The 25664-nt window shown below is 39.1% G+C and overlaps 1 protein-coding gene across 1 annotated transcript in view; it reads left to right on the top strand.

The window, feature by feature from the left end:
• Positions 1-25664, top strand: part of SPATA17 (spermatogenesis associated 17) — a gene marked incomplete at its 5' end in the record, with an annotated part of 73760 nt that overhangs the window by 17409 nt on the left and 30687 nt on the right. The window contains 2 exon segments of the mRNA XM_083733605.1: positions 9287-9410; positions 20439-20636. Coding sequence (XP_083589731.1) covers positions 9287-9410; positions 20439-20636 — 322 coding nt within the window.

Raw genomic sequence — 25664 nt, 5'->3', positions numbered from 1 at the left:
AAAACAAAGTGCAATCCTTGGTTTAACATCATGGCTGCGTTGGGGATTGTGATTCGTTTTGGTGAAACCAGGATTGCTAAACCCAGAACAAAGCTTAGATTTGCCTACAAGCTAGGATACTTCATTTGAACGCAGCAATAATTTTATAGGAAAGGAAGAAGCAATTACTTAGATCCCAAATCATAAAGACCAGCAATAGATTATCTTGGCATGAAATATGTAAACCTCTATCATTTTTACCTTTCTAGTAGATCTAAAGAATAGAGCAGGCATAGGCAAACTCCAGCCCTCCAGATGTTTGGGACTACAATTCCCATCATCCCTAGCTAATAGGACCAGTGGTCAGGGATGGTGGGAATTGTAGTCCCAAACATCTGGAGGGCCGGAGTTTTCCTATGCCTGGAATAGAGAGTTGGAAATGTGGTCATGAGATCAACAGACTAGTTTGATACTGTATCCCTCCTGATATGATGACTCCATCAGAGTAAACCACAGTTTTATTTTGTTTTTATTAATGTTTTACTGTGAATATGCCCTATCTTGACTGTTCTCTCTACCCTTTCCTATACAAATTATACACTATTTTGATTTGTCTGAAATGCCCTTTGCTTTCCTTAATGCTACATATTTATAGTTATACAGTCACAAGATCACAAACTTCTTATTAAAATGCAAAACAAAATGCAATATTTTGATAAAGTTCAATGAAAGTACGTCAGTATAAATCTGCAAGATCTTGGTGTTGAGTGCATCACCATTACGGTCTGAATACTGCTGTAATCATCATTTAAGGACATCTACTAAAGTGCTAGGAAAACATTATATATGTATTTTTAACATTTATAGAAACAGAAGGAGCACTGTCAACCAAATTTGCATCTCATAGCTGGAACCAACACCACTGCACACTGCATAAATGAAAACTCAGAATAACAATAAGTTACCTTGGCACATGAATGAGTTTTATTTTTAATACCTAACCAAAAGTGAAAAATTCACAGTCTCAGACATTTGTTGCATATAATCTTAGTTGAATCATGATGACAAGTGTTCCTAAGTGCACTACTTCTAAAATATGAATGCATTTAACTAGTGAAAGGATTTAAATTATTGTGGCATTTTACCATAAAAAGATTCTATTCCTTTTTCTCCAACTTCCCCAAAGCTTTATTAGGCCTTCATTCTCGCTTTCGCTGACTTTTACCATTTTGTAGGGCATTTGGGGGCAGAATGTCAGGCACAGGTTCACATATTCATTTTTCTTTGTAACTTCACTAATATCCTATGCATAGGGTAGGAACATAAGAAGAGCCAAGCCAAGTTTATATAGGATTACATGACAGACAACATTTTAGAAGAGGAATTCCTAGTTCATCCTCATGCTGAAGGGTTTTTCTAAGATGGTGCCATCTGAAACCAAAAAGTATGCCACGTTCTTCTAACCAGTTTTTATTCATATGTAGATTTACATAATTTAATCAATTAATTTAGCAATTATGAATGATAACTCATAGGATAAAGGAATATTCGTTTATTTGGGTTGACAAAAAAAAATCTGAATGGTCAAATTATGGGGCCCTAATTCCCCCTTCAGATTCAACTGATTTTTGATGCATTGTGATTTCAAGAGGGTGATACACTGGTACCTCTGGTTATGAACTTAATTCGTTCCGGAGGTCCGTTCTTAAGCTGAAACCGTTCTTATCCTGAGGCGTGCTTTCACTAATGGGGCCTCCCGCTGCGCGCGTGTCTTTGTTGCGCGATTTCCGTTCGTATCCTGGAGCAAAGTTCGCAACCGGGAGCAGCTACCTCCGGGTTAGCAGAGCTTGTAACCTGAAGTGTTTGTAACCAGAAACATTTGTAACCAGAGGTACCACTGTACTGAAGTCTAGGGGAAAGATTCAGTTAAAGGGTCCCACTAATGGAAGCCCACACAAGGACTTCTTGCTTAGTGGGGCTAATGTTGTATGATTTCATCAGCATTATGTTTAATTTTCTTTGTAATTGTTTCTCTTTCAAAGGGTTCCCTTTATTGTTTTTATTATGCAGGGCATGTTAATGGCTATATATTTTAAAGTGGTTTGGGGTTCTTATTAATTTTTTTGTATTTTTTTAACAATTTAATTTAAAGGTTTTCAGGAAAAGTAAAGGAAAATGTGCATGTGCTTTCACCTGGAGTGATCATTTTGTTCCTTCAGTATTTTCCTTCAGGGCCTAACCTTTGGTAGAGACTGTCTCCCTTTTTTTCCTTCCCTCACCTTTGAGTCCCAAGCATGTCTGCCCATGAGAGACCCACTGCAGAAACATATACAGTGGTACCTCGGGTTACAGACGCTTCAGGTTACTAACGCTTCAGGTTACAGACTCCACTAACCCAGAAATAGTACCTCGGGTTAAGAACTTTGCTTCAGGATGAGAACAGAAATCATGTGGCGGCGGCAGCGGGAGGCCCCATTAGCTAAAGTGGTGCTTCAGGTTAAGTACAGTTTCAGGTTAAGAACGGATCTCCGGAATGAATTAAGTACTTAACCCGAGGTACCACTGTACTAGATGCACTGAATTAGAATATTCACTGCTCTCTAATTTGCTTGCACCAGTTCAGGATGATGCTTAATTCCTATCAAATCTTGCTACCTGGGAACATACAGTGGTGCCCCGCAAGACAAATGCCTCGCAAGATGAAAAACCCGCTAGACGAAAGGGTTTTCCATTTTTCGATGTGCTTTGCAAGATGAATTTCCCTATGGGCTTGCTTCGCAAGACGAAAACGTCTTGTGAGTCTTGCGATTTTTTTCGCTCCCCCCCCTTTTCTAAGCCACTAAGCCACGAATAGCCTTTTAGCCGCTAAGCTGCTAAGCCTTTAATAGCCGCTAAGCCGCTAATAGCGCTAATCCGCTAAGCCGCTAATAGGGTTGCTTCGCAAGACGAAAAAAACGCTAGGCGAAGAGACTCGCGGAACGGATTATTTTCGTCTTGCGAGGCACCACTGTAGATTTATTTTCTGATATCATTGGACTTTCCTTAAGAATCTGCAGACAGTTGGGGGTGCCTTCTGCTTGGGAATTGATACCACTCTAGAAGGTCTGTTATAGTAGGGCATAAATAACATATAATTCTTTGTTAAAATAGTTCCTTGTTTTTAGGTTCCCTATTCAGTCTTAGATTCCTACTTATATGCCTCTTTGAATCACTGCTTACTTATACGTAGGACTCTGTGTGAACCCATTTGAGGAAGAAATGCTGTTGTTGTAACTATTGTCCTTAAAAATGTGCTCATTCATCACATTCCTGCACTCATCCCAACTCAAACCCTGTTTTTCCTTCTATAGGTGTGTGCTAGAGAGCTTAGAACTCTCTCTTCCCACCTATTCATTGTTCTAGATCACTAGCCACCTAGTGTTGAACTAGCGTCTAACAACCACATCATGTTTTTATACGTATAATTCATCGTATACATAAATGATAGTGTTTCCATTAAATATTATATAAGATACAAGTTCAACAAAAAATACCATCTTACAAGTTCAACAAAAGATACCATCTTAGCTTTTTCTCTGTTGCCAGTTTAGTATTGATATATATTGTGAAGAAAATGAGCTCTAAAAATGTAGGCTGCCTGTTCACGTAAAAAAGAATTATATCTGCTCTTCAATTATGTGAGTAATATTCAACTAAGTTTTACTTAGAGTAGACCTATTGAAATGATTGAAAATGACTAAACTAGGTCCATTAATTGCAGTGGGTCTAGTCTGAGTAAAATATAGTTGAATACCATCCTATAACTCCCAGGGCGGTTATTGGACTATCATTGGAAATTAAAGAAGAAAGGAAATACTTGTTACTGATATAGCCTATATGCTGCAGTGATTGTTCATAATAAAATTATTTGCTGCCAAGTTCTGCATTTTTTGACAAATGTAATTTAATTTTACCAAATTACTATAGTGAATAGTGAATCATCCATTCAAAATAATAATAGTCAACTTTCATTGATGAAACAAAATTGTTTTATTGTTTCATTGTTTCATTGATGTTTCATTGATGAAACAAAATTGTTTCAATTAATTAAATTGAATATATATTTGTATATAAATGCTTTTCTTCTGTGTTGTCCAGCACTTACCCATTTTTGGACAATTCTAGCTTTTACCATTGTTGACAAGAAGTTGGATGGAAATGAAGAACTTGTAAATATTCATTTGTAGGCATTTTATTCTCTGCGGTTCATAGATACTGAGGCTGACCAGACAAATCTGCAACAAAAAAAGAGTAATTACTAAATAGGAAACATATGTACCAGCGTTGACAGGTGTAATTGCTTTTAAAAATCTGAGAATGTATGTTTATATATTTTTATTAATGTTATTGTAAAAATGCTTATTTACTCACATTTCTCGGCTATGAGATCTGTTCCTTGAGGACAAAGAAAGGTCACCAGTCTCTCCAAGTCCTAGTTCTTTGTCAAAAGTGGACACAGTTAATGAGGTTGGTTTGGTACGGCACAAATTCTCAGACACAGATAGAGATCCTTTCAATGGAAACAAATTTGTTTGGCTTTACCAGGTTACTTAGCGATTAATAATAGCCTTGAGATGCAGGTCAGAAAGGTCAGTGTACCCGCTTGCCAATACAATCTAAAATGTACAGCAAGTCCAGGTCTCCAGGCTTGGAGGCCTCCAAACACTATGCATAAAGTAAAACAGGCTATTTTCCAACTTCTTTTTTCATATTAATAAGCAATTTTCAAGAGAAGTGTGGCAAAATGGGGGCCATGCCACTCTAAGTAATTCATTTATTTTGCAATTTAATCTTATGTTGGGAAAAAATTACACTGCTGCAAAAGCATAGCATGGTGATTTTTAAACGTCAGTATGTTTCATAAGTAACCTTGTATGAAATATTGTATTAGAAGCCTTTAACAGTAAAAGGCAACAAAAAGAAAAAAGAAAACATTCCAGGGATAGAAACAGAATAATACATCTTCTCCTATCTTTAATTTATTTCTGTTTTGTTCTACTTTTGCCTTGTACATTTGAAAGAAAAACATGTTTGATTTACTTAATATTTTACTCTACATGTTATGGATTAATATTTTGATGGAAAAGTAAAAAATGACATAGCATATAGATTTTTGTAACAGAGTTTTCTATATCTATGGTAAAAATATTGCCAGATTGCATGTTTTAAAAAGTTATGACCCATTACACTGAAAATATTATTTATTTGTTTTGTATCCTGCCATTCATCAACAAGCAATCTCAGCATGGGTTACATCATAAAAAAGGGGGGAAATACATCCATTGTAATAAAATGCAGTGGCATTACAAACAACATCAAAACGTTCCATATCTACATATTTATAGATAGCGAGAAACTGAAAATATCTATAATTGTAATGGAGTGAAAATGCTCTGGTTTTGTGATGGACAGAGTCAACTGATTGTTGCATGATCATCATAGTTTTCTGAATAGCTCTGTAATGCAATGAAATCCACAGTCCTACACTTCACACAGGTTTAACTCTGATTATTTTTCAAAGCAAACCTTTAAAGTGCTTCTTGCGTTCAGCCTTTATTTCAGGAGACTCCCACTGTGCCAAGACCACAGTACTGTAGTAAGTAACTGATGATGTAAAAGAGAGAACTTGTAAGAACTTATAACTCTGGAGGTGAATTCTAGGGGTAGGAAGCCTGAAGAAACCTAGTTTTCAGTTCATGTCCTAGCTGGGAAGCTTGAGGGCCCATAGCAAATTAGATGAAACTCCAATTTTGGATAAGGAAACTCTGCTGATAAAAGTGGTTCCACACCACATGGACATCTTCAGGAGAAGAAAAAGCTAAGGAATGAACCCTACACAAATCTGGAGTGGAGTCTCTAAGGTAGTTGAATGGTGTCTTGTGGGCCATCATTGACCATGGGCTAAAAAGGATCAGCATTGACCTTGCTGCTCTACAGGAGACCAAACTTGCTTCAAATGACAGCCTCCAAGAGATGAACGACACCTTTTTCTGGCAAGGAAGGCATCCAGAAGAACCACATACTCACGGTGTAGGCTTCACAGCGTGGAACCCTCTTCTGTCTGCAATAAAACCACTGACCAAGGGCTCAGAATGCTTGCTTTCCCTCACCTTTCAACCACCTCCAGTCCAGTTAACATATTGAATGTCTACACTCCCACTAGACCAGGCTGTCGGGAGGGTCCCAGCCTGCGAACACCTGGGAGATTTCAATGCTAGAGTTGGAGATGATCATCACATGTGGGGCAACTTCATAGGCCCCTTTAGTATTGGCAGCATGAACAAGAATGGACAACAGCTGCTAGATCTGTGTTCATATCACAGCCTCTGAACCATGAACAGGTTCTTCTCTACCAAGGCAAAGCAGCAAGTGTCATGGAGATGTCCAAGGTTGGGGCACTGGCACCGGCACCGGCTGCACTTGATTGTCACCAGGTGATTGGCACTGAACTGTGATCATGTCACATGGAGCTACCACAGTGCCAACTGTGGCACAGATCACTCACTAGTGATGAGCAAGATCCTTCTCCGATTCTGTCAAAGAAGCTCTACTGAACTGCCCCAGAGACAGCGTCAAAGCAAAGTGGAACTACCTACAACACAGCTATGTTCCCTGACTGAGCCTGGCATTAAGAACATGGAGCCTCTTTGGCATATTCTTCTCCTGTTGCTCTCCTATGTCTTCAGCTCGATGGAAGACGGTGTCTACATCCATTCAAGGAGTGGCGGGGGACTATTTAACCTCACACATCTGCACACCAAGACAAAAGTGTGGTGGGTCCATATCTGAGAGAGGTTCTTTGCAGATGAGGCAGCCTTGATTGTGCACTCCAAGGAAGCTCTAGAGTCTCACCAACCAATTTGCCCAAACCTGTATGGGATTCGGCTTTGCCATCAGCCTGACAAAGACCAACATCCTGGGTCAGGACGTTGCCTGGGTGTGTCTAAGTGCAACCAGCTCCTCTTTGAGAACACGTGCACGGTCCTTCACATATGTATTGGGGATTTTTTCATATGTATTGAAGCTTTCCATTTATAGGTAGGCAATCGGTGTACCCCTTGAATGCATGCAAAAGTGCCCTCATGTGCCCTTTGTATCTACACGGGGCTCTTTGAATTAATTGTAATATTTAATTACATGCATCCAAACCAGTGCCATTAAAATCAATGGAAGTTTTGCTATTAACTTTACTGTGCTGTGGATTGCACTCCCTGATATTTAATTGATATGGAATATGTTGAAGTATTATAAATATTTACCCTACAGGAACTGAATTATTTTCAATGCTGTATTTTACATAAGATGCCCAGAAAAAGGTCAGAACTTACCTAATTAACATTTATTAAATCTACATACATCGCTGAACAAAATTTATGTCTTTCACACACAAGGTTAATTTGAATTAGTGTTTCTTAATACCAATAACAACAAATGTTAATCAAGCTAACTTCTACTCTGGGTATATGTTAGTGAGGGTGATACTGTAATGCGTTGTTATAAATATATTATGCAATCACATTTTATCTATGAAATGTTTTAAGGGTTCAATAATTGGCAATAGGATTAGTAATTTATTAGAAAAATCATAGAAACAAATTCACAGGGTAGAAAATTCCTGCAAGAGTTCTCTTAACTAATTACTTAATCTTCTGTGTCTTAATACTGAATCAGACCATTTGTTCATGTAACCCAACAGTATCTACTCAGACTAGAAGCAGAAGTCCAAGGCAGAAGGATAATGGTCTGGGGTTGTGTGGAGGTCAAATACACATTACTATTTCTGAAGCAGGGTCCCCCCAGTGTCCTTGCCGCCAGCATCCTGGAGCCAACCAGTCAGCATAAAAGGGGAGATTTTAGCCAAAAGGTATTTTCACCCTTTCTGTTGATTTGAGCCAATCCGAGTTGAAGGAGGTGAGTCAACCACTGAGGATTGACTTGTAGGGACACTCTGGAGTCAGATGCGCAAGAACAACATCAATGAGTTGTTCTGTGTATTCTATATAAAAACACAAGCTGCTTCAGTTTCAAAAAACTGATGTTAAAGTTCTGCTACGGACAATGGAACTTCAGGGAAAACACAACTCAATTCACTCTAAATCATATACCCATGTACATGCACAGAAAATAGTAGATCTAGCTGAAAGGCAACACATAGAGAACTGCACTAATTGTTGCAATGCGTCCTTAATTATTATTGCTGTATAATTTTACAAGGTTGTATAAACTTGGAAAGGGACATGGCTGTGAGGAGGTCTGGTTGTGAGGGGACATAGCTGTGACTATTATGCAGGGACCCTGCATTTCTGAATTTGCTAGTACACTCCTGGTCCCAGGTCCATTGGGGAGGAGTTTCCACTTCTGTTACCTGAGATATACCACTGGTGCATGGCCCCTCTCCCAATAAATATGCAGTAATGAGTAATCTCTATAGGACCCTCTCTGTCAGTCTCTTTATACCTGTAACCTTGTGACTCAGAAAGGGAGACAAATGCTTATTCAACAGCAAAAACACAGGATAGTTCCTTATTTACAACCTCCCCATGCTTACTGAGCTCTGTTAGTAAGCAGAATGTTGAACTTAGAAAGACCATTGGTCTAACTAAGCATGGCACTACACAGTCATCCATAAGTATCTATTCTAGGGAGGCTACAAATTTTCATGTGGCATCTAACTCGCATAACCAACTACACGTTTCCTTCATGCTCCGGTACTATATGGAGAAGTTTATTACTTTATCTTTAACTCCTGCCCCAACATTAAAATATCATGCCGTGTTTAGGGAAGCTTAAGTTTCACAGCTCTGTATTGGGAAGCTTTTGATGTCTGGTGTATCTTGGTTTTTTTATATTCTGTTGGAAGCCTCCAACCCAGTCAGATGGATGGGATACAAATAATTATTTTAATGTTAATATTAAAACTAAAACCAGTCATTTCTAAACAATTTGTAAGCTGATTTTGTTCTAAAAACATAGATACAAGGATACATAATAGTTTACCTATGAATCTTTAAACTTTTGTTTACATGAAGCTGGATCTCCCAGAATGGTTGAGAATCTTAGTGCATTGGCTGAATGTCTCTTGTATTCCTTTGTTCTAACAGTACTAGCCAGGCATTGCTGAATGTAGCCAGTCCTGATGTTGTCGATTTCAGTAAACAGTGGACAATGCCAGCATATCATCACTAGGGAAGATGGGCTGGGAAAGACTTTTTAAAGCACTGATGCCTTTTTACATTGGCCCAGTAATCATTTAAATGTTTTCATGCAGGAAAGAACTGGAAGAGTTTGCAGAGATGAAGGAGAAAGAGGAACAGAAAAAAGCCCTCGAAAGAGAAAAAAGGAAAAAGGATTACCTCGCCCAAAAGATGCATTACCTCCTTAGCACTGTGCAGGTTGGTGTACCTGTCCCTGACAGCTCATGCAAACCACTGAGGCCCCTAGCTTGACAGAGATAAACTAGCAGGCTGAATGGGACATGACTTGTTGAAAAGATATCACAAAGACACTACTTCGAGTTCAATTTAGTGCATTTCTATAGGCGAGAGCAGGTACCATGACTGCTGCGTGACACGACAGCAGCTTCATAGAGGCGGCATCAGCGTGGCTGGCAGAAAGAGTCCAAGTCAGCAGTTTGATCTGCCATTGTGATAACACAACACAAAGGGCATAACCTCACTTTAAAAACTCATTTTGACTGGCTTATTGTTGTGGTTGTTTCACTTGTCAAGGACTAACCAGTTATTAAGCTGAGGAGGGGTTTCATATTTTTTCTGTTTTAATTGAACTAATGCTTTGATCAGAATTACATTGCTCCACTATGTTTCAAAATAGGTGGTTAAGAATAGATTATCTGTTTTAAAAAAACAAAACTTTCCAAAGTGATCTTCTTGGGTCAGCAAATTTACCTTGATTACCTTCTTGTAGACAGTACTCTTGAATATATTCCAACAGATCTATTTACTCTTCTTAGAAGATTTGCTGGAATTCTGAAGAGCTATTTGGTATGACAGATGTTCCCCTCTTTAATCCCTGCTTAAGTTCATCAGTGCAAATAAGTCTTTTCCTGCCTGCGATAAGTGCTTATTTATATGAACATCCATACTGGAAATGCAAGCACAATTGTTTCAGTCTTAAATGGGTATCTGTTATTGATGATTAGACTTTTTATTTAGTCATGCTCACTTTTTGCTTAACAAGTGTCATTCTTCCAATCAGGGATCGAAGACAACAGCATAAGATTTTGCCATAGAAAATTTAGCTCCCTTCTTTTGTGTCACATCAATCATGAATAAGCAATGTTGGAGTTTGTTTACCTAAGCTGCATAGCAATTAATTATGGGAAAGTGAACTGATTAGTGGAAATTAGTTATTTTAATTGTAAATTTAGTGAAATCAAGGTTCGTTTGTGAAGAAACAGAAGAAAGGACTAATTAGTAAATCAATATTATTAAAAATGAATTATTCATCTGCTGCTTGAAAGAAAAAAATCTCTCTGGGAAAGGACTTTTCATTGTTTAAAACTTTAATTTAGATATATAAATACATCCAAATATTTCAAAGAGTGGACAAACCGCATCTCAATGAAGATAGTGCGTAGGGGTATTTATGGTTAATTTGGAAATTTAAGATTTCTCATCCTCATAATTTCAAGACAATCTACAAACATGCTAATCAAATGGTGCAATATGTAGCAACATGTGAAAATCACACTTGTCTCTGAAGTGTAATGCACTTATTGAAATATTACTTAACAATTTAAGAACTAGCACTTCAGGTCCCAGCCCCAAAATGTGCCAATGTCATTGCAGAATTGCGGTGTATCTTACATTCCCTGTGATTCGATATGCAGCAGGTTAATGCAAATATGCAAATTATACACACACACACATTAAAATATACAGATTTGTTGCATCCTTATATATTACCTTCTCAGGGTGTCTAATGCTGGTATAAACTTAGCATACAAAGAAGTTAAAAATAGAATTGGAATTGTATTTTGATTAAAACTGAGGTTGCTAGAAGACAATGCCTGGAGAAATAAATGACAAGCTCTAAAACTTTATCCTTATGAAATATTGAGCTTTTAATCAACGTTCTTCGTTTATTGGTGGTTTCAATAACTAGTCAAGTAACACCTAACACATCTAAGCCTTCCTTTGTTTGAAGAAAATTCTTTCTTCGTCATCCCTATAATTATGAAGAAACTTGCCATAGAATCTATGCCAGTGTTTTCAAGTCATAAATTATGTTATCTGCTCCACCTACTGGTTGCCTTGTGGAAGAGATCCAACTGAGTACTACAGTTAGAAATACACTGAGATAGTGTTAAGATCTATCCAATTTTCGTATTCATAACATTTCTGTTGAGAATGAGATTTTAAAGAGGGAATTTTGAGTTTGTTTTTCAGAGAAAGCCATGGAATCCTTATTTTATTTCTTTAAATGGTGCCTGTTTTTCTTCGTGTTATTCTTTCTCAGGTTTGTAGTGCCAGCACAAAGCTTTTACAAAGACCGAACAACATCATTTTAGTTTTTTAGGCTGAACATCTTTTCTATCTGTAAGACAAATCAATAAGAGCGGAGCAGGAAACTTTTATCATCATTTAATATTTGTAAGACACACCACAATTGACAGTGGTTAATTTTTATAATAACAATTCTACATTGTAACCCTTCCCAGAGTGGCTTAAAATATGAACATAAGCAATGTGTGTCTCCTTGTGTATATATTTTTAAAATGTAATTTTGTCGCTCAACTTCAGCAAGAAAAAGAAGTATGTGCCGAAACAGTGAAAGCCAACCAAATTATTACATATATTGTTCCTGTGTTTTGGAAGATTTTGAATCTTCAAGTGACTATAAATATACCTGTTTTCTGCCTCTCATATTATTCCTCCTCTTAAAAGCGACTTGCTATGACAGAGCTTGCATTCATCAGTAATTTGGCTAAAACAACAAATGGTAGCATTAAAATCAGTTGTGGAATTATAAAATTAATTTTTTTAGTTAGTATGCCCTGGTAAATGGCTTCTATTGCAGCTTGACCTGCTGTCTCTGGTGTTTTGGTTTGTAAAGCGATGATATTTGCAGTATTATTAATTTGCATGTGTTTATTTCTATTTTGGCTCGGCATGTAATGCCTCAGGCTTATATTATTGATTCAAAAAGAGCTAAGTAGTCCGTTGTAGCAGTGTTGGCTGCTGTGACTTTTCGGGATCTGCAGACAAAGATGATGTGCCCACACTGTTTTCCGCTTTTTAAACAACTCAATAAAAATAATGATGACATTGTCCTTGAAATGCAACTTGGTGGTACAGTTTTATGGTATGAAGCAAAATCTTACCAATTTTGAAGATAGCTGTAAATCTTGTGCTATAGCATATTTCCTTCAGATAAATAAATTCTCTGGAGGATTTGAGAGAAAATGGCGAGTAGCGGTCCCTGATCTGGCTTTAGCTGTCCATATTGTGTGCAGTGAGTTAGTTTTTAATAATAGCCAAACAGAACGTAGGAAAAAAAAATACTTTCATCCTAGTCAGATATAAGATAAAGGAAAGAAGTCTATTGCATGGAGAAGATCCATTTAAAACATAATACTTTACATTAAAGATTGCTCAAAATCATGGTTTTGTGTCATGTTCAGAGTATGTTGAAGTGCAGTTTTCGAGCAATGTCGTCCAGAGAAGAAACACTTGCTTTTTTTTGGGGGGGGGGAGACGCGGCTGGCACTGTAGGTTAAACCACAGAGCCTAGGGCTTGCCGATCAGAAAGTTGGCGGTTTGAATCCCCGCGATGGGGTGAGCTCCCATTGTTTGGTCCCTGCTCCTGCCAACCTAGCAGTTCAAAAGCACGTCAAAGTGCAAGTAGATAAATAGGGACCGCTCCGGCAGGAAGCTAAACAGCGTTTCTGTGCGCTGCTCTGGTTCGCTAGAAATGGCTTAGTCATTCTGGCCACATGACCCAGAAGTTGTACGCCGGCTCCCCTGGCCACTAAAGTAAGATGAGCGCCGCAACCCCAGAGTCGTCCACGACTGGACCTAATGGTCAGGGGTACCTTTACCTTTACCTGGCCAGAAGACACAGCCCTGCCTCCATAACTCTTTTTTCAGATGATTTATTTATTTTGTTTGTAAAATTTATTTCCTACCCCTCATCACCAAACAATTCCAGGGTGGATCACAATAATAAAAATATACCATAAATACACCATAAAGTCAGATTTTAAAATTCCCTATTAACACTAGCATGACAATAGGCAGCTCACGTCATCTGTTCCACTTTAGACAATCCAGGTCTCTCTGGATGCCTGCATGCATCACACACTATCCCAGTGGCGTAGCGTGGGGGGTGCCAGGGGTGCCGGCCGCACCGGGCGCAACTTGGGCGGGGGGCGCACTCGCACTAGCAGCTCTCTGCCCCTACTAAAATCCACGGGTTAGGGAGCCCGCGCTCGCTCAGCTTGGTGAGGAGGTCGCAGAAGGGGGAGAGCAAAGCCTTCTGCAGCGGGCAAAAAAAAGGAGAGGAAGCCGGGCGGGCGGGCGGGCTGGCTGGCTGGCAGGGGTCTGGCTGCGCCTGCTGCTGCCGTTGCCGCTGCTGCCGGGCTTTGACAGCTTGGCGAAGTGGAGGGAGAGGAGCTGTATGGTAATTGCGGCTCTCTCTCCACTGGCCGCACCGAGCAGGGAGTCTGGCGAGGGGGCGGGAAGAGACTTTTCCCCCTTTTTTCTACCTCGCCTGGTCAGAAAGGAGAGCGGAGTCTCCTCAGGGCGCCCTCAGGCAGGGCAGGGCAAGGCAAGCAAAGTGAGGAGGAGAGAGAGGGGAAGGGGGGGGAGCAGCCAGGAAACGCCGCGGTGTGGAGGGGGAATCAATTAAGGAGAGAAAGCGAAAAGCCTTGGAGAAAGGGAAAAAAGGAAAGAAAAGAGGCAGCTCCGGGAGAGCGCGGGGGAAAGAGAAGCCTCGCTGCTGCTGCTTGGGAGAGTAAATTACTGTACTTGCCTTGCCCCGGGTTAGGGGGCGCAAATTACTTGCCTTGTCCCGTGTTAGGGGGCGCAAATTACTTGCCTTGCCCCGGGTGCTGATAACCCACGCTACGCCGCTGCACTATCCCCAAAGTCTTGGTGAAAAAAATAGGTTTCCAGCTGGCACTAAATGTCAGCACCAGCCACATTATGGGGGAAGGATATTTCCACAGTTGGGGTGCCATCATTGAGAAAGCCTGATCTTTGCAGGATTCTTAAATCAAAGGACCAACAATACAGAGAGGGGCACTCCTTGAGATAACTTGGTCTTAAGATATTAATGGCTGAGCCCCCTGGAAGACCACTATCTGCAAAATAAGAGTACCACCCAGCCAGCTCCTTCAGAGAGATGGCACCTACCACAAACCAACTCTAGTTAGCCTACATGAGGCTTCAGTTGGCTATAGGTCCCTTTAGAGACAACATCTTCTGCAGTTGTCTTGACAACTCTTAGAGCTGTCCAAAGGCCTGGTCCAATCTGCTTTGACTGAATACTACCCGATTTTCCTGTTAGCATCAAGCTCCCATAAAATTGGGTATCTTGAAAGCACCGTTATTCTCTTTTGGTAGAAAGAACAACTGGTCAGTCCATAAAGTAAGGGGAAATCCCAGAGCAAGGAGTCCAGTGAATGAGTCATATTAAAGGCTTAGTTTAATAATTTAAAATGAATACTGCTAAATTAGTTATTAAAGAAATGGAGATATATAAATGACCTAGCCAAAATGGAGGTACTTTAGGAATAATGCTGGACCTCAGTTACAGCATTTCATCAATGGATAAGTAAAACATCACTGATACTCTATACAGACCTGCAGAGTATAGGTTAGCATTTCCTGCCTCTTGTTCAAGCAAAATTATTATTAAATTCAAGAGGACTTTTCACACTGCAAGATTCTTGCGCATAAGAAATCAGTTTTCCATGTACATCCCAACCCAGTTAAGCCAAACCTTTTGAATTTAAGATGTTGACACACCACAATTCTAAGACAACTCACTTGGGACTTAGGTCCAAGTGCATGAATTGAGTGTGTGATTTAGAAATCTGATACAGGTGTCAGCCTTCCTTGCAACTCACAGCTACACTGAAGTTGTTCAGATGGTTGTCATTTGTTTAAGTTCTAGAAGGCAAAATCTTAACCAAAGGCTCTCTTTTGTGAGTTCTTTAAATATTTGAATAATATTTAGAAATTCTACAGTGAAGTATGAACTTTTTTCTTTGAGGCTAATCTATAATAGATCCTTGGTTATGCCATTCCAAAATGCACATATACACCTGATTGTAGTTAAAAGAAATTGGTATTATTTTTAACGAAGAGATTACACTGTATGGAATCATTCACTTCTTTATTTTTGCAATATTTTCAAAGTATGTGTATGCGTATTTAAATTTCCAAATCATTCTTTCACCTCTTGACAGAGAGAGAGGCCACCAGAGCTCTCCCCTTCATCTGGACACTACCAGGAATATTCACTGGAATTCTTAAGGAAGCATTAACTGCAGTACCTGGAAAAATATCATGTTTCTTTTCAGTTCCCCACAAGAGTAATTGAATGTTGAATATCTTACTAAATGCTGGACTGTGACAGTGTGTTAACACTCTTGACTATCTCCTAACAGCAGGGCAATTATTTGCTGAGTGGGATTTTTATAAATCCCCTGGCAGTAGTATGTCCTGATAATTATGATGAAGTGCATTGGTCAGTGTTGATTCAGCAATTCCGTTTCCAGCAAATATTTCTTTCACACCTCTCCTTCATGCTTCTACATTTATGGTTTCTTTTTTCAAGAAATGCGCTCTCTTTTTCTCCGTCTCTCTGTGTGTTTAACAAAGAAAGTAGAATAGATTACATGCACACAAAAAGTTTTAAGGAACACGCTAGTGCTTTGTAAGGGAAGGATCTAGGGATCAGGCTGTCATGCAATGTCGTTGACGACTTACCCATTTTGGACAGAGTAATATTGTTTGCCTTTTGGAGCTACCTGTGTGCCCAACACTGATCTTGAATCTCAGGTTGAACTCTGTCTTGGAATGCTTTCTTCCAAATTCACTATATATACCAACTGCACCCTTCCTGGATTTTTGAGGTCTAACCACCATTATACATGCCTTGGTAAGTTCTCAACTAGATTTTATCAGTGCTTTGTATGTGCAACTACAAACATGAGTCTGACCAAACTGCGGGAGGCAGTGGAAGACAGGAGTGCCTGGCGTGCTCTGGTCCATGGGGTCACGAAGAGTCGGACACGACTAAACAACAACAACAGTGTGCAAGAAAATAAGGGTCCAGAATGCAGCTGCAGAACTATTGGCAGGAGTTAATCTACAGGGAGCATTTTAATTTGGGGATTGATTTCAAAAACATTGGAAAAGGATTACTTGTAGTTTGGAAAGCTGTTTTAGGTGGGTGCCTGATACCATTTGTAGATGGTGTATCTGACAGCAGGAATCTGTAAAAAAAAAAAAAAAATGCAACAGTAGAAATGCACCTTAAGTGATGACACTGGATTATTATCAAAAGAAAATTAGAAGAGTGTGGGTGACTGCTCAATGTAGAAAAAAATACCAGGTTTTTTTAAAAAATGTGATATTTATATAATTCACGAACTTGATCCTTCCTAGCAAAACCTTTCTCTTTGCCCTCTGCATGCCATTCTCAATTACTAAGATTAAAAATTATATGAAGAAAGCAAAATGATACATTGTTAGAAATGAAAATGATTCAAAATATTAATGTAATGCTAAGGGTGGCTGGGTAACAAATGGCACATGCACTCCTATGCTTGGGATCTGGCAAAATTAATAATACTTCTGGGTCATGCATGGGTTTCCCTGGTGGAAGGCCTGATGAAGAAAAGAATTCCAGGGCAAGAGAGCAGAGAGAGTTTGTGGAGCTCAGTTTTCCTTTTTACAGCGAGTCAGAATCATAGCCTTAAAACACACACACACACACACACACACACACACACACACACACACAGCTTTCACACCTCATTTGCCATATTCACCACTGGGCCACTATTCAGCAGAAGGGCGTATTGCAAGGAGGTCAGTAAGAAGCTATTAGCAGAGTCTCCCCCAGAGGTTTCTTTGGTCTTATTGAGTTGGAAGTTAGCATGACAGTACTGCAAATAACTCAGTTGTAGGTTTTTTAACAGTTAGCACAGATTTCCCTATAGTGTTTGTCACTTCAGAAAATTGTTCCTGAAAATGAAGTCCCAGAAAGCCAGCTTTGACAGAGGCCCTTGCGAGAGACGCTTGCGAAAAACATGGATACAGAAAAATGTGTCATGCTCTCCATAGACTAGATGTGATTTGAAAGGGGGTTGGGGTTGGGAATAACCTATAGTACTATTTAGAAATAAAGCTGGAAAGCACACTTTAGCATTGGATACCCTGCTAAAGTAACACTGATGACTTTCTAACTGGTTATACTGGGTGATGAAAATGAACGAACAGGATGTTGGGAATGACCCTGGGGTTTTTGAGAGCATAAACGCCAGTCAGTTTTTGTATGGATGGATGGGGTTGGGGAGCAGAGATGGGTGGATGGCAAGGAAACTGGTTATGTATTGTCACCATAGGTTAAACCAAAGGGGGGATATTTACAGAGGAACTCATAGATCTGTTCATTTATACATGTTTTTACATGTTCAGATAAAACTATTCAGTTTACTGTTCTGCAGAATAGGAGCTGAGGATGGAGCATGATGATTGCTCTGCTAATGCAGTATAAACAAGGGTAACATCCAGCTACTGTTGAGTACTTTAAAGTCTTACTGGTTTCAGTGGAATAACTCTCCTATTGAATTAAACATGAGCAAAAGCTGCCATATTTTGGCTGATCATGTCTCAAAACATTAACACCAGTGTTGGCAGGACACCATACCACTACTACTGTATATACCCTTGTTGCTGTGTGGGAGGTGAAAGTAAATACAGGTTAAAGCCAAAGATCACTTAGAAGAAACCGGTTTGCCTATTATCATCCTGGATTCTTGTTGCTTTTTAAAAAGTATACTTATTTTTAAGCCAAACCCCAACTTTTCTGGGCAGAATATGAACAGCATAATAAGATGACCACTAAACAATTATTTAATCAGTTTTGCACAGGTAAAGGATATGAGTAGGGAAGTATCTTGTTTGGGGTGATTTTTCCCAGGGATTTCTTAGAGATGATGACCTAAGTGTTTCATGATATTCAAGTGGTGACAGGATAGAACTTGGAAATGAATGTACAGAAATAGAAATATAAAGCTAGGTTTCTTAAATATAGAAGAACAAGCCTTGCTGATGAAGAATGAGCATGGCTTTTGCAAAGGAAATCCCTGCCTCATAAACCTTCTGGAGTTCTTTGAGAATTTCACTTAGCATTTAGTGATAGAAATGGTCCAACTGACACTTTTACTCAGTCTTCTAAATACCTTTTGACAATGCCACTAACCAGAGTCTGCTGAGCAAAGTTAACAGTCATTATATATGAGGATTGGCACTTTGATGGATTGGCATTTAGTTAAAGAACAGAAAATAGATTAAATAGACAGACTAGGATTAAATAGACAGTTTTCCAAAGTGGTGCAAAGTAAACAGAAAAATCTGTAGTGGGACAGACACTGTTTAAATTATTAGTTCATTATCTGGAGTCAAGGGTGAACAATGAGGTACCCAAGACTGCCAAATGATGGTGGAAACCCAAGAAGATATAGAAGGGCTCCAAAAGGACTTCTCTAAACTTTGTGAATGGACAATAAAATGGGAAATTAGGTTGAATGTAAGCAAACTGATACACATTGAGACAAAATACTCCTGATTTAGTATATACATTGATGGTGTGTCAACTGGTAATGACTAACCCAAGGAGAAAGTACTTTATGCCATTATAGACAGTTCAATGAAAGCATCAGTGCAGTTTGTGGCAGCAGTAAAGAAGGCAAATTCCTTGCTATATCTAGGTTATTAGGAAATGGATTGACAATAAAACAGCCAGGATTATAGTGACTATATACAAATCTACAACTATTTTTAGAATGTAGCATAGAGTTCTGGTCAGCCAATCACAAAAAGGATATCATAGGACTCAAAAAGCGGCAGGAAAAGACAAAATGATCCAAATGTTGGAGCATTTCCCCCGTAATTAAAAGCGAATGAGTTTATGTCCTTACCATTCAATAAACAGCCAATCTTCCCGTCCAATTATCTCTCTGCATATAGGAGTCTTCTATACATTTGAACAGCAATATATAGATATAGATAAATAAAAGCTTGCTTAACTTTTTGACACTAAGAGTTTGAATTTTCCTGTGGGACACACTAATGAAAAATGCATTACAGCTAATTGAGGAGCACTCAATCCTCTCACTCCCAAGAGGTTAATACATTATGAGAAGCTGGACTCTTAAGTTTCCCTAGGAGCCAGAAATCAGCAGCAGATGCAACAATATAAACATAGACTCTACATCTGCTTCAGCTCAGTTCGAACGCTTTCTTCATCTCTCTTATTCAACAGTACTTAACAGTTAAAAAGATAATTATGCTACCTGCATAAATCTTGTTTCAACAGGCCGATACAATTGTTCTAAAATGGCTATTTGGGAACAACATATCAATAATCCTTTTTTAAAAATTTCTTTGCGCTGATTAGATGACTTACACATCCCACAGCTCTCCCAACCCATTGAGGTGGCATGTGTAGATGCAGGTTTTTGGGTGTGCTTGTAGTGCCATATGAAGAACCACATGGAAGCAGCATCCCCCACTGTATTGAAAACTGAATGTACAGAAGCAGTGCTGTGCATGCAGTTCCTGGGATGGCATCCAGCATTCAGGATATATTTGTGGTTCCGTGTCAATAATTCAGAGCATACAACAGTTGGTGTACCAATGAGTGATATCCAACCAAGTCAAATTCAGGCTAGTACTCTTACTCAATGAAACCTGAGTCAATTATGTCCATTGATTTCAGAGGGTCTATTCTAACATTGGATATCACCCAAGAATGTCTTGTTTGAATCTACAACGCATTTCGATGAGCTTTACAGGTGTTCTATGGCAAATAACATGGGAAAGGTTCTCTGCAGGAAGAAATGTGAAAATCAAACAAAACTCTACATACACATACATAAAACCCCAAAGTGATTTATTTATTTATAACAGTAATTCTATACCACCATCATGTAAAATATGAGTGCAGTGTACAATAGATGAACAATAAAAGAAATATTAAAAGAAGTATGTATAATATGTATAATACTCCATCATCTTCAGATTTCTTGGTGAGCTTGTCTTCTGAAAGCATGTAATAACTAATTTATAATAAATAATATAAATAAATGATACATTGTTTGATTTGCTATCTAAACTAGAGAAATTTTGAAGCAATGCACATAAATGGTGGTGTGTCTTTAGATTGCAGGAATATACAACTCACCCTACAGGAAATCACCAGATCCAATGGAATTGGAATTAAGGAAAGCAAAACCTTTGAGGCCCAAGAAGAAAAAGGTCAAAAAGGATGCTGTTGATCTCCACTGGAATGCTTATTCTGATTTGTTTGGCTTCCAACGAGAGCCAGCTCTTCCTCCTATTGGGAGACAAAAACCTCAGGTATTGTGTATCAATAACTCCCAATAACAGCCACAGCTACAGAGTGTTAAGTATGTTTAATCTCATTGATTTCATTGTTCTTGACCGTTATTCTAGGACAAACATTCATGAAATGACTGAAAGGTTTTTGTTTCCATCTTTATGAGAAACCATGTGTTTTAAATGGCCACATAAAATGAAAGATGTTAGCCATACCCTGTACAGTGGTACCTCGGGTTACAGACACTTCAGGTTACAGGCACTTCAGGTCACAGGCTCCGCTAACCTGAGAACAGAAAATGGCGCAACGGCGGCACGGCAGCGGGAGGCCCCATTAGCTAAAGCGCTACCTCAGGTTAAGAACAGTTTCAGGTTAAGAACGGACCTCCAGAACAAATTAAGTTCTTAACCTGAGGTACCACTGTATATAATAGCTCTCAGGCTGCAATTGTTGTTTTATTCAGGAGATCTGGTTTAATCAACCTTAATGGGAATGGAACTTTACATTCATTTCATTGTGGGAGAAAGTTCTACATACTTAAACCAGAACTTTCCCAAGCATTGAAGAGAATGGACTATCCCTGTCCCTGCTCACAGAGATGGCTGTGAGTGCAGTGGAATCTTGGTTCTCGAACTTTATCCATTTCAGGAGTCCGTTCAACTCCTGAAACTGTTCAAAAACCAAGGCACGGCTTCCGATTGGCTGCAGGAGCTTCCTGCACTCAATCAGAAGCCGCATTGGATGTTCGGCTTCTGAAAAACATTTGCAAACTACAACACTCACTTCCGAGTTTGCGGCGTTTGGGAGCCGATTTGTTCAGGAGCCAAGCCCTTCGGGAACCAAGGTACCACTGTACATTCCTCGGGGGGGGGGGGGGGATTCCATAGCACAGAAGAGAATAAGACAGTCCCTTCATACGCTGAGCTCTGCATGCCCTGTGAAGGTTTCACAAAACGTTGAGTTATCTCCAGGACCTAGAAGGAGTCCCATCAGTGTTTCAAATTGTTTTTGCCCAGTACCATTTTCAATCTCTGAATCAAAATAACAGAAGTGATGACAATTTCATCTTTCCTTTTTTCCTCCCACTCACCCAATGTTCACTTAGAATGTCATTTGCTGCTGATCCAGCTGAGTTGCAGTGTTAATTTCCACTGACTAAAAGATCAATTTACCAGGGGTAGAAGAATGAACAGGCAACATACATTTCTAAGGCGTACATATTTCCCTATACTGTGTAAAGATCTCCTTAATATTTTAAAATCAAAGTGGAAATCTTACTGTTTCTGTAACTACTTCCTGCTGCAAACTTGAACTCACTGAAATTGGTTATAACAGTTAATGGCCATTTAAAATCAATTAGTCTCTTCCCTAGAGTAGATGGAGTATCTCCACTAGCCTCCAATTTGCCAAAATACAGTTATACTACGTGTTGATTTGCTAAGTTTCTCTTGTTTAGGCTACTTTGGAGCATTTCCCCCCCAGTTTAGACACAGACAAAGAAACTTACACAAGAAAGCCTTTCAGAACAAAGAGAAGACTTCTACTTATTTCCCTGCACATTGAAGAGTGAATTTACTGTATAATACTTTAATCCTTTCAGTGCCCTGGGATGTACACTGTGGAGTAAATTTTCAAAGTACAGTGCATGGATTTAACTGTGCGACTCTCATTGATGTTAATGGGAGTCACACGGCTAAATCCCTGGACAACACAATTTAGAGGTGTATGTTTGGGAAAGGACATTGGTCTGAGCTGATGAAACAGCTGGAATGAAAATCCAACAGAATGCACTGTTCTTAAAGTGGTCTGGTGGTGTGACAATGAGGGATTTATAATTGCTAGCTATCCTTGTGACTTAGTACTCAGTGACAGCAGTATTTGACATTAAACTTGTGTACCTTACACATTAGGCCCCATGTGAGTGTTAAGATACCAAAATGTGCTCAAGGAGAGTGTTAAAACAAGAGTTTGTATTCATGTCAAATTTTCAAACTAAACATTTAACTATCTGTTGGCTTTCTCAGGCAGTATATGGGAAAATATTGTGTGTGTGTGTGTGTGTGTGTGTGTGTGTATGTAACACACATATATTCATACTGTTGATATATATTCTGTCAGATCTCTGACTTTTATCACAGAATTAACTAGAATTACAAAACGCTGGAAACAAAGATTGTGAAATTAGTTGTCACTTTATTAAAGGTAATTAAGAACATCTACATTGCTTTATTTTCTCTCTCCTTTCCCCCTTATGGCCTGCTATGCAAGGCAAACAGGATAGGATCAGATGCTAAGGTTCTTGGATTATTTGAGTTATCATCCATAAATGCAGTGAAACATTCAGGATAGTACACTCATCTGGTGTGCAAGAAGTTGTATGAATCAGATTCTGTTGTTAGACCTCAGGCTGAGTTACCAAAACTGGCCTCCAAACCATAATCAGAACTTTTCTGGATCAAATTATATTCCAAAATCCTGTTCATACAATGACCAGTAGCGAGTAGCCATTGATTGTCTTATCCTCTAGGTCAGTGTTTCCCAACCTTGTGCCTCCAGATGTTTTTGGCCTACAACTCCCATCATCCCTAGCTAGCAAGACCAGTGGTCAGGGATGATGGGAGTTGTAGGCCAAAAACATCTGGAGGCACAAGGTTGGGAAACACTGCTCTAGGTCAGCCTTTCTCAACCTGTGGGTCCCCTGATGTTGTTGAACTACAACTCCCATCACCCCTAGCTAGCAAGGCCAGAGCTCAGGGATGATGGGAGTTGTAGTCCAACAACATCTGGGGACCCACAGGTTGAGAACCGCTGCTCTAGGTCAATGGTTCCCAATTGGTAGTTTTATGAGAGGTGGAGAAAAACCTTTCTCTACCTACTTTCTCCACACCATGAAAAACCATTTAGAACTTTATTGAGAATTTTGGTTACTCTTTTCTGAAACTTTACCTTTTTTGAGGTGAGGCAACCACAAACTGTACACAGCACTCCACATATGGTTATATCATAGCTTGGGGTGATGGCATTATGATATTAGCTGTTGGTTTTTTTAATGACCCCCAAAGTGAGATTTCACAGCTGTAGGGTTGACATCATCATGCTATCAACTATGATCCCAAAGTCCCATCCTTTCCATCCAATGCATGTGTAGAGCAGTGTTTCCCAACCTTGTGCCTCCAGCTGTTTTTGGACTACAATTCCCATCATCCCTTGCCACTGGTCTTGCTAGTCAGGGATGATGGGAGTTGTAGTTCAAAAACAGCTGGAGGCACAAGGTTGGGAAACACTGGTGTAGAGGCAAATTGCTTTAAAGTGGAATGCCACTGTATGCAACATTTACGCCATGTAAATTGTATGCAACATTTACACATCAAAAGCTACTGTGAGCATGGACTTCCCCATTCATTCCAGTGGAGACCACTCTGCATTCTTTTTCTGTGTATAGAACTTCCCTTTTTCATAATATTAAAGGGAAAGAACTTACAGGTTTGTGCATATCAGATCCCTGACTCATAAGGAGATTGCTGTATTTTGATGACAAAATGCAATTCCGCATGCACTTAAATGCCTCTGCAGTAAAGCATGGTCTTATCTATGTTGGATTGTTCCCATAACAGCAAAACATAGCAGGGGTGCAAGATGGTAGGAATTAAGTGAAATGGAAAACAATGTAAGTCTTCTATTTTACTGTTTACACTGAATCCCCATTCTGTGCTTAAAGGACTATCATCACCTAAATAAGATCATGGTTAATTCTTTCCCCCATTTCATGTTTTTAACTGCAAATTTCTAGATAACATAAGCAAATAATGTGCATTATTTTGAGTCAGTTACTTGATTGCACTCATTACTCCTGTGAAACCTAATAAACTTTTTAATTTCTTTTTCACACCTTTAAAAGCTCTGTAGTGGTCCCAATAAAATAAATGTATTCTTGGCGTAACCCTTTTGGAAATGAAGGAGGGGGATCCTGGCACAATGAATAACTGCTATGATCACTTGCTTCCTTCTTTACAGGAGACCTGGCAATTGGGGCGCTGTGCCTTTAAAAAGTAAAGTTCCAATAAAAATCCATTAACAACTTTCAAATATAGCAATCCTTCTGTCCAGCTGTGAAAAGTACTAGATGATACTTATTTGCCATTTGTGTTATTTACGGTCCGTGACTTTTATGGTAACTGGTTCCTATTATTGGTTTCTATTAATGTAAAACATAAGTGAACATAAATGAGGCGTGAATCATTTCTTTTTATTAGCCCTGCAGTCTTCACTCAGTTCTTGCAGTAACTCCAGCTGTGGCTTGTTAGTGATAACCTATTTAAAGAAAGAGATCCTTCAGAATAAGAGGCATGATTAAGATTGTTGCCCCTACCTCCTTTTCTTGGGTGAGATTGTTTCACTACTTCAGTGTTAGGACAACAGTGGTAAAAAGGAAAACAAGCTGTAATTGGCAACTCAGCAATAGTCAGCTGCCTGTAAATTGTATTGAGTTACAGTGCTAATGATATTTACGGTACGTTCATACTTACTACCTAAAGGCAAGAGGTGGGGTAACCCTTTTAAAAGACACTGGATAGATTTTTCCTTTACCAAATATCAATGGTCTGGGTTCCCACAAACATAGTGTTAGCTTGTCAACATTTCTATGTCTGGAGCACTTCAGACTGTTGATGGCAGATCATACAGTAAATTCTGTCCACCCAGCACCCAATTTATTTATCCACATAGAAAACGTACATAGAAAAGGCTCTTCTCCCTCACATTTTTGTGTGTGTTTGTTATAATTTGGAAGCATATTCAATCATACAAGCCCCTGCTAAGTCTAGAATGGTATAGTTCAGATATGATTCATCACTTCTTCCACTGTTTGTGATAACTCAGCAAATGTGTAATTGTATTAATATAATTACAGTCTGATAAAAGCTTACTTATTAATCTATAGAAAATTATCACAAGATTAGGTGAGGACCCAAAACTATTAAATTTAGCTTTTCACCAAGATTCGAGAAAGAAACAAGCCTACTCTTAGAGACATCAGTGCTAGGCTGCTA

Source organism: Podarcis gaigeae (genome assembly GCF_964106915.1).
Source record: "Podarcis gaigeae genome assembly, chromosome: 3".
Classification (NCBI taxonomy): domain Eukaryota; kingdom Metazoa; phylum Chordata; class Lepidosauria; order Squamata; family Lacertidae; genus Podarcis; species Podarcis gaigeae.
The sequence above is the reverse complement of the archived record's forward strand: the minus strand, read 5'-3'. Positions and strand labels throughout refer to the sequence as shown.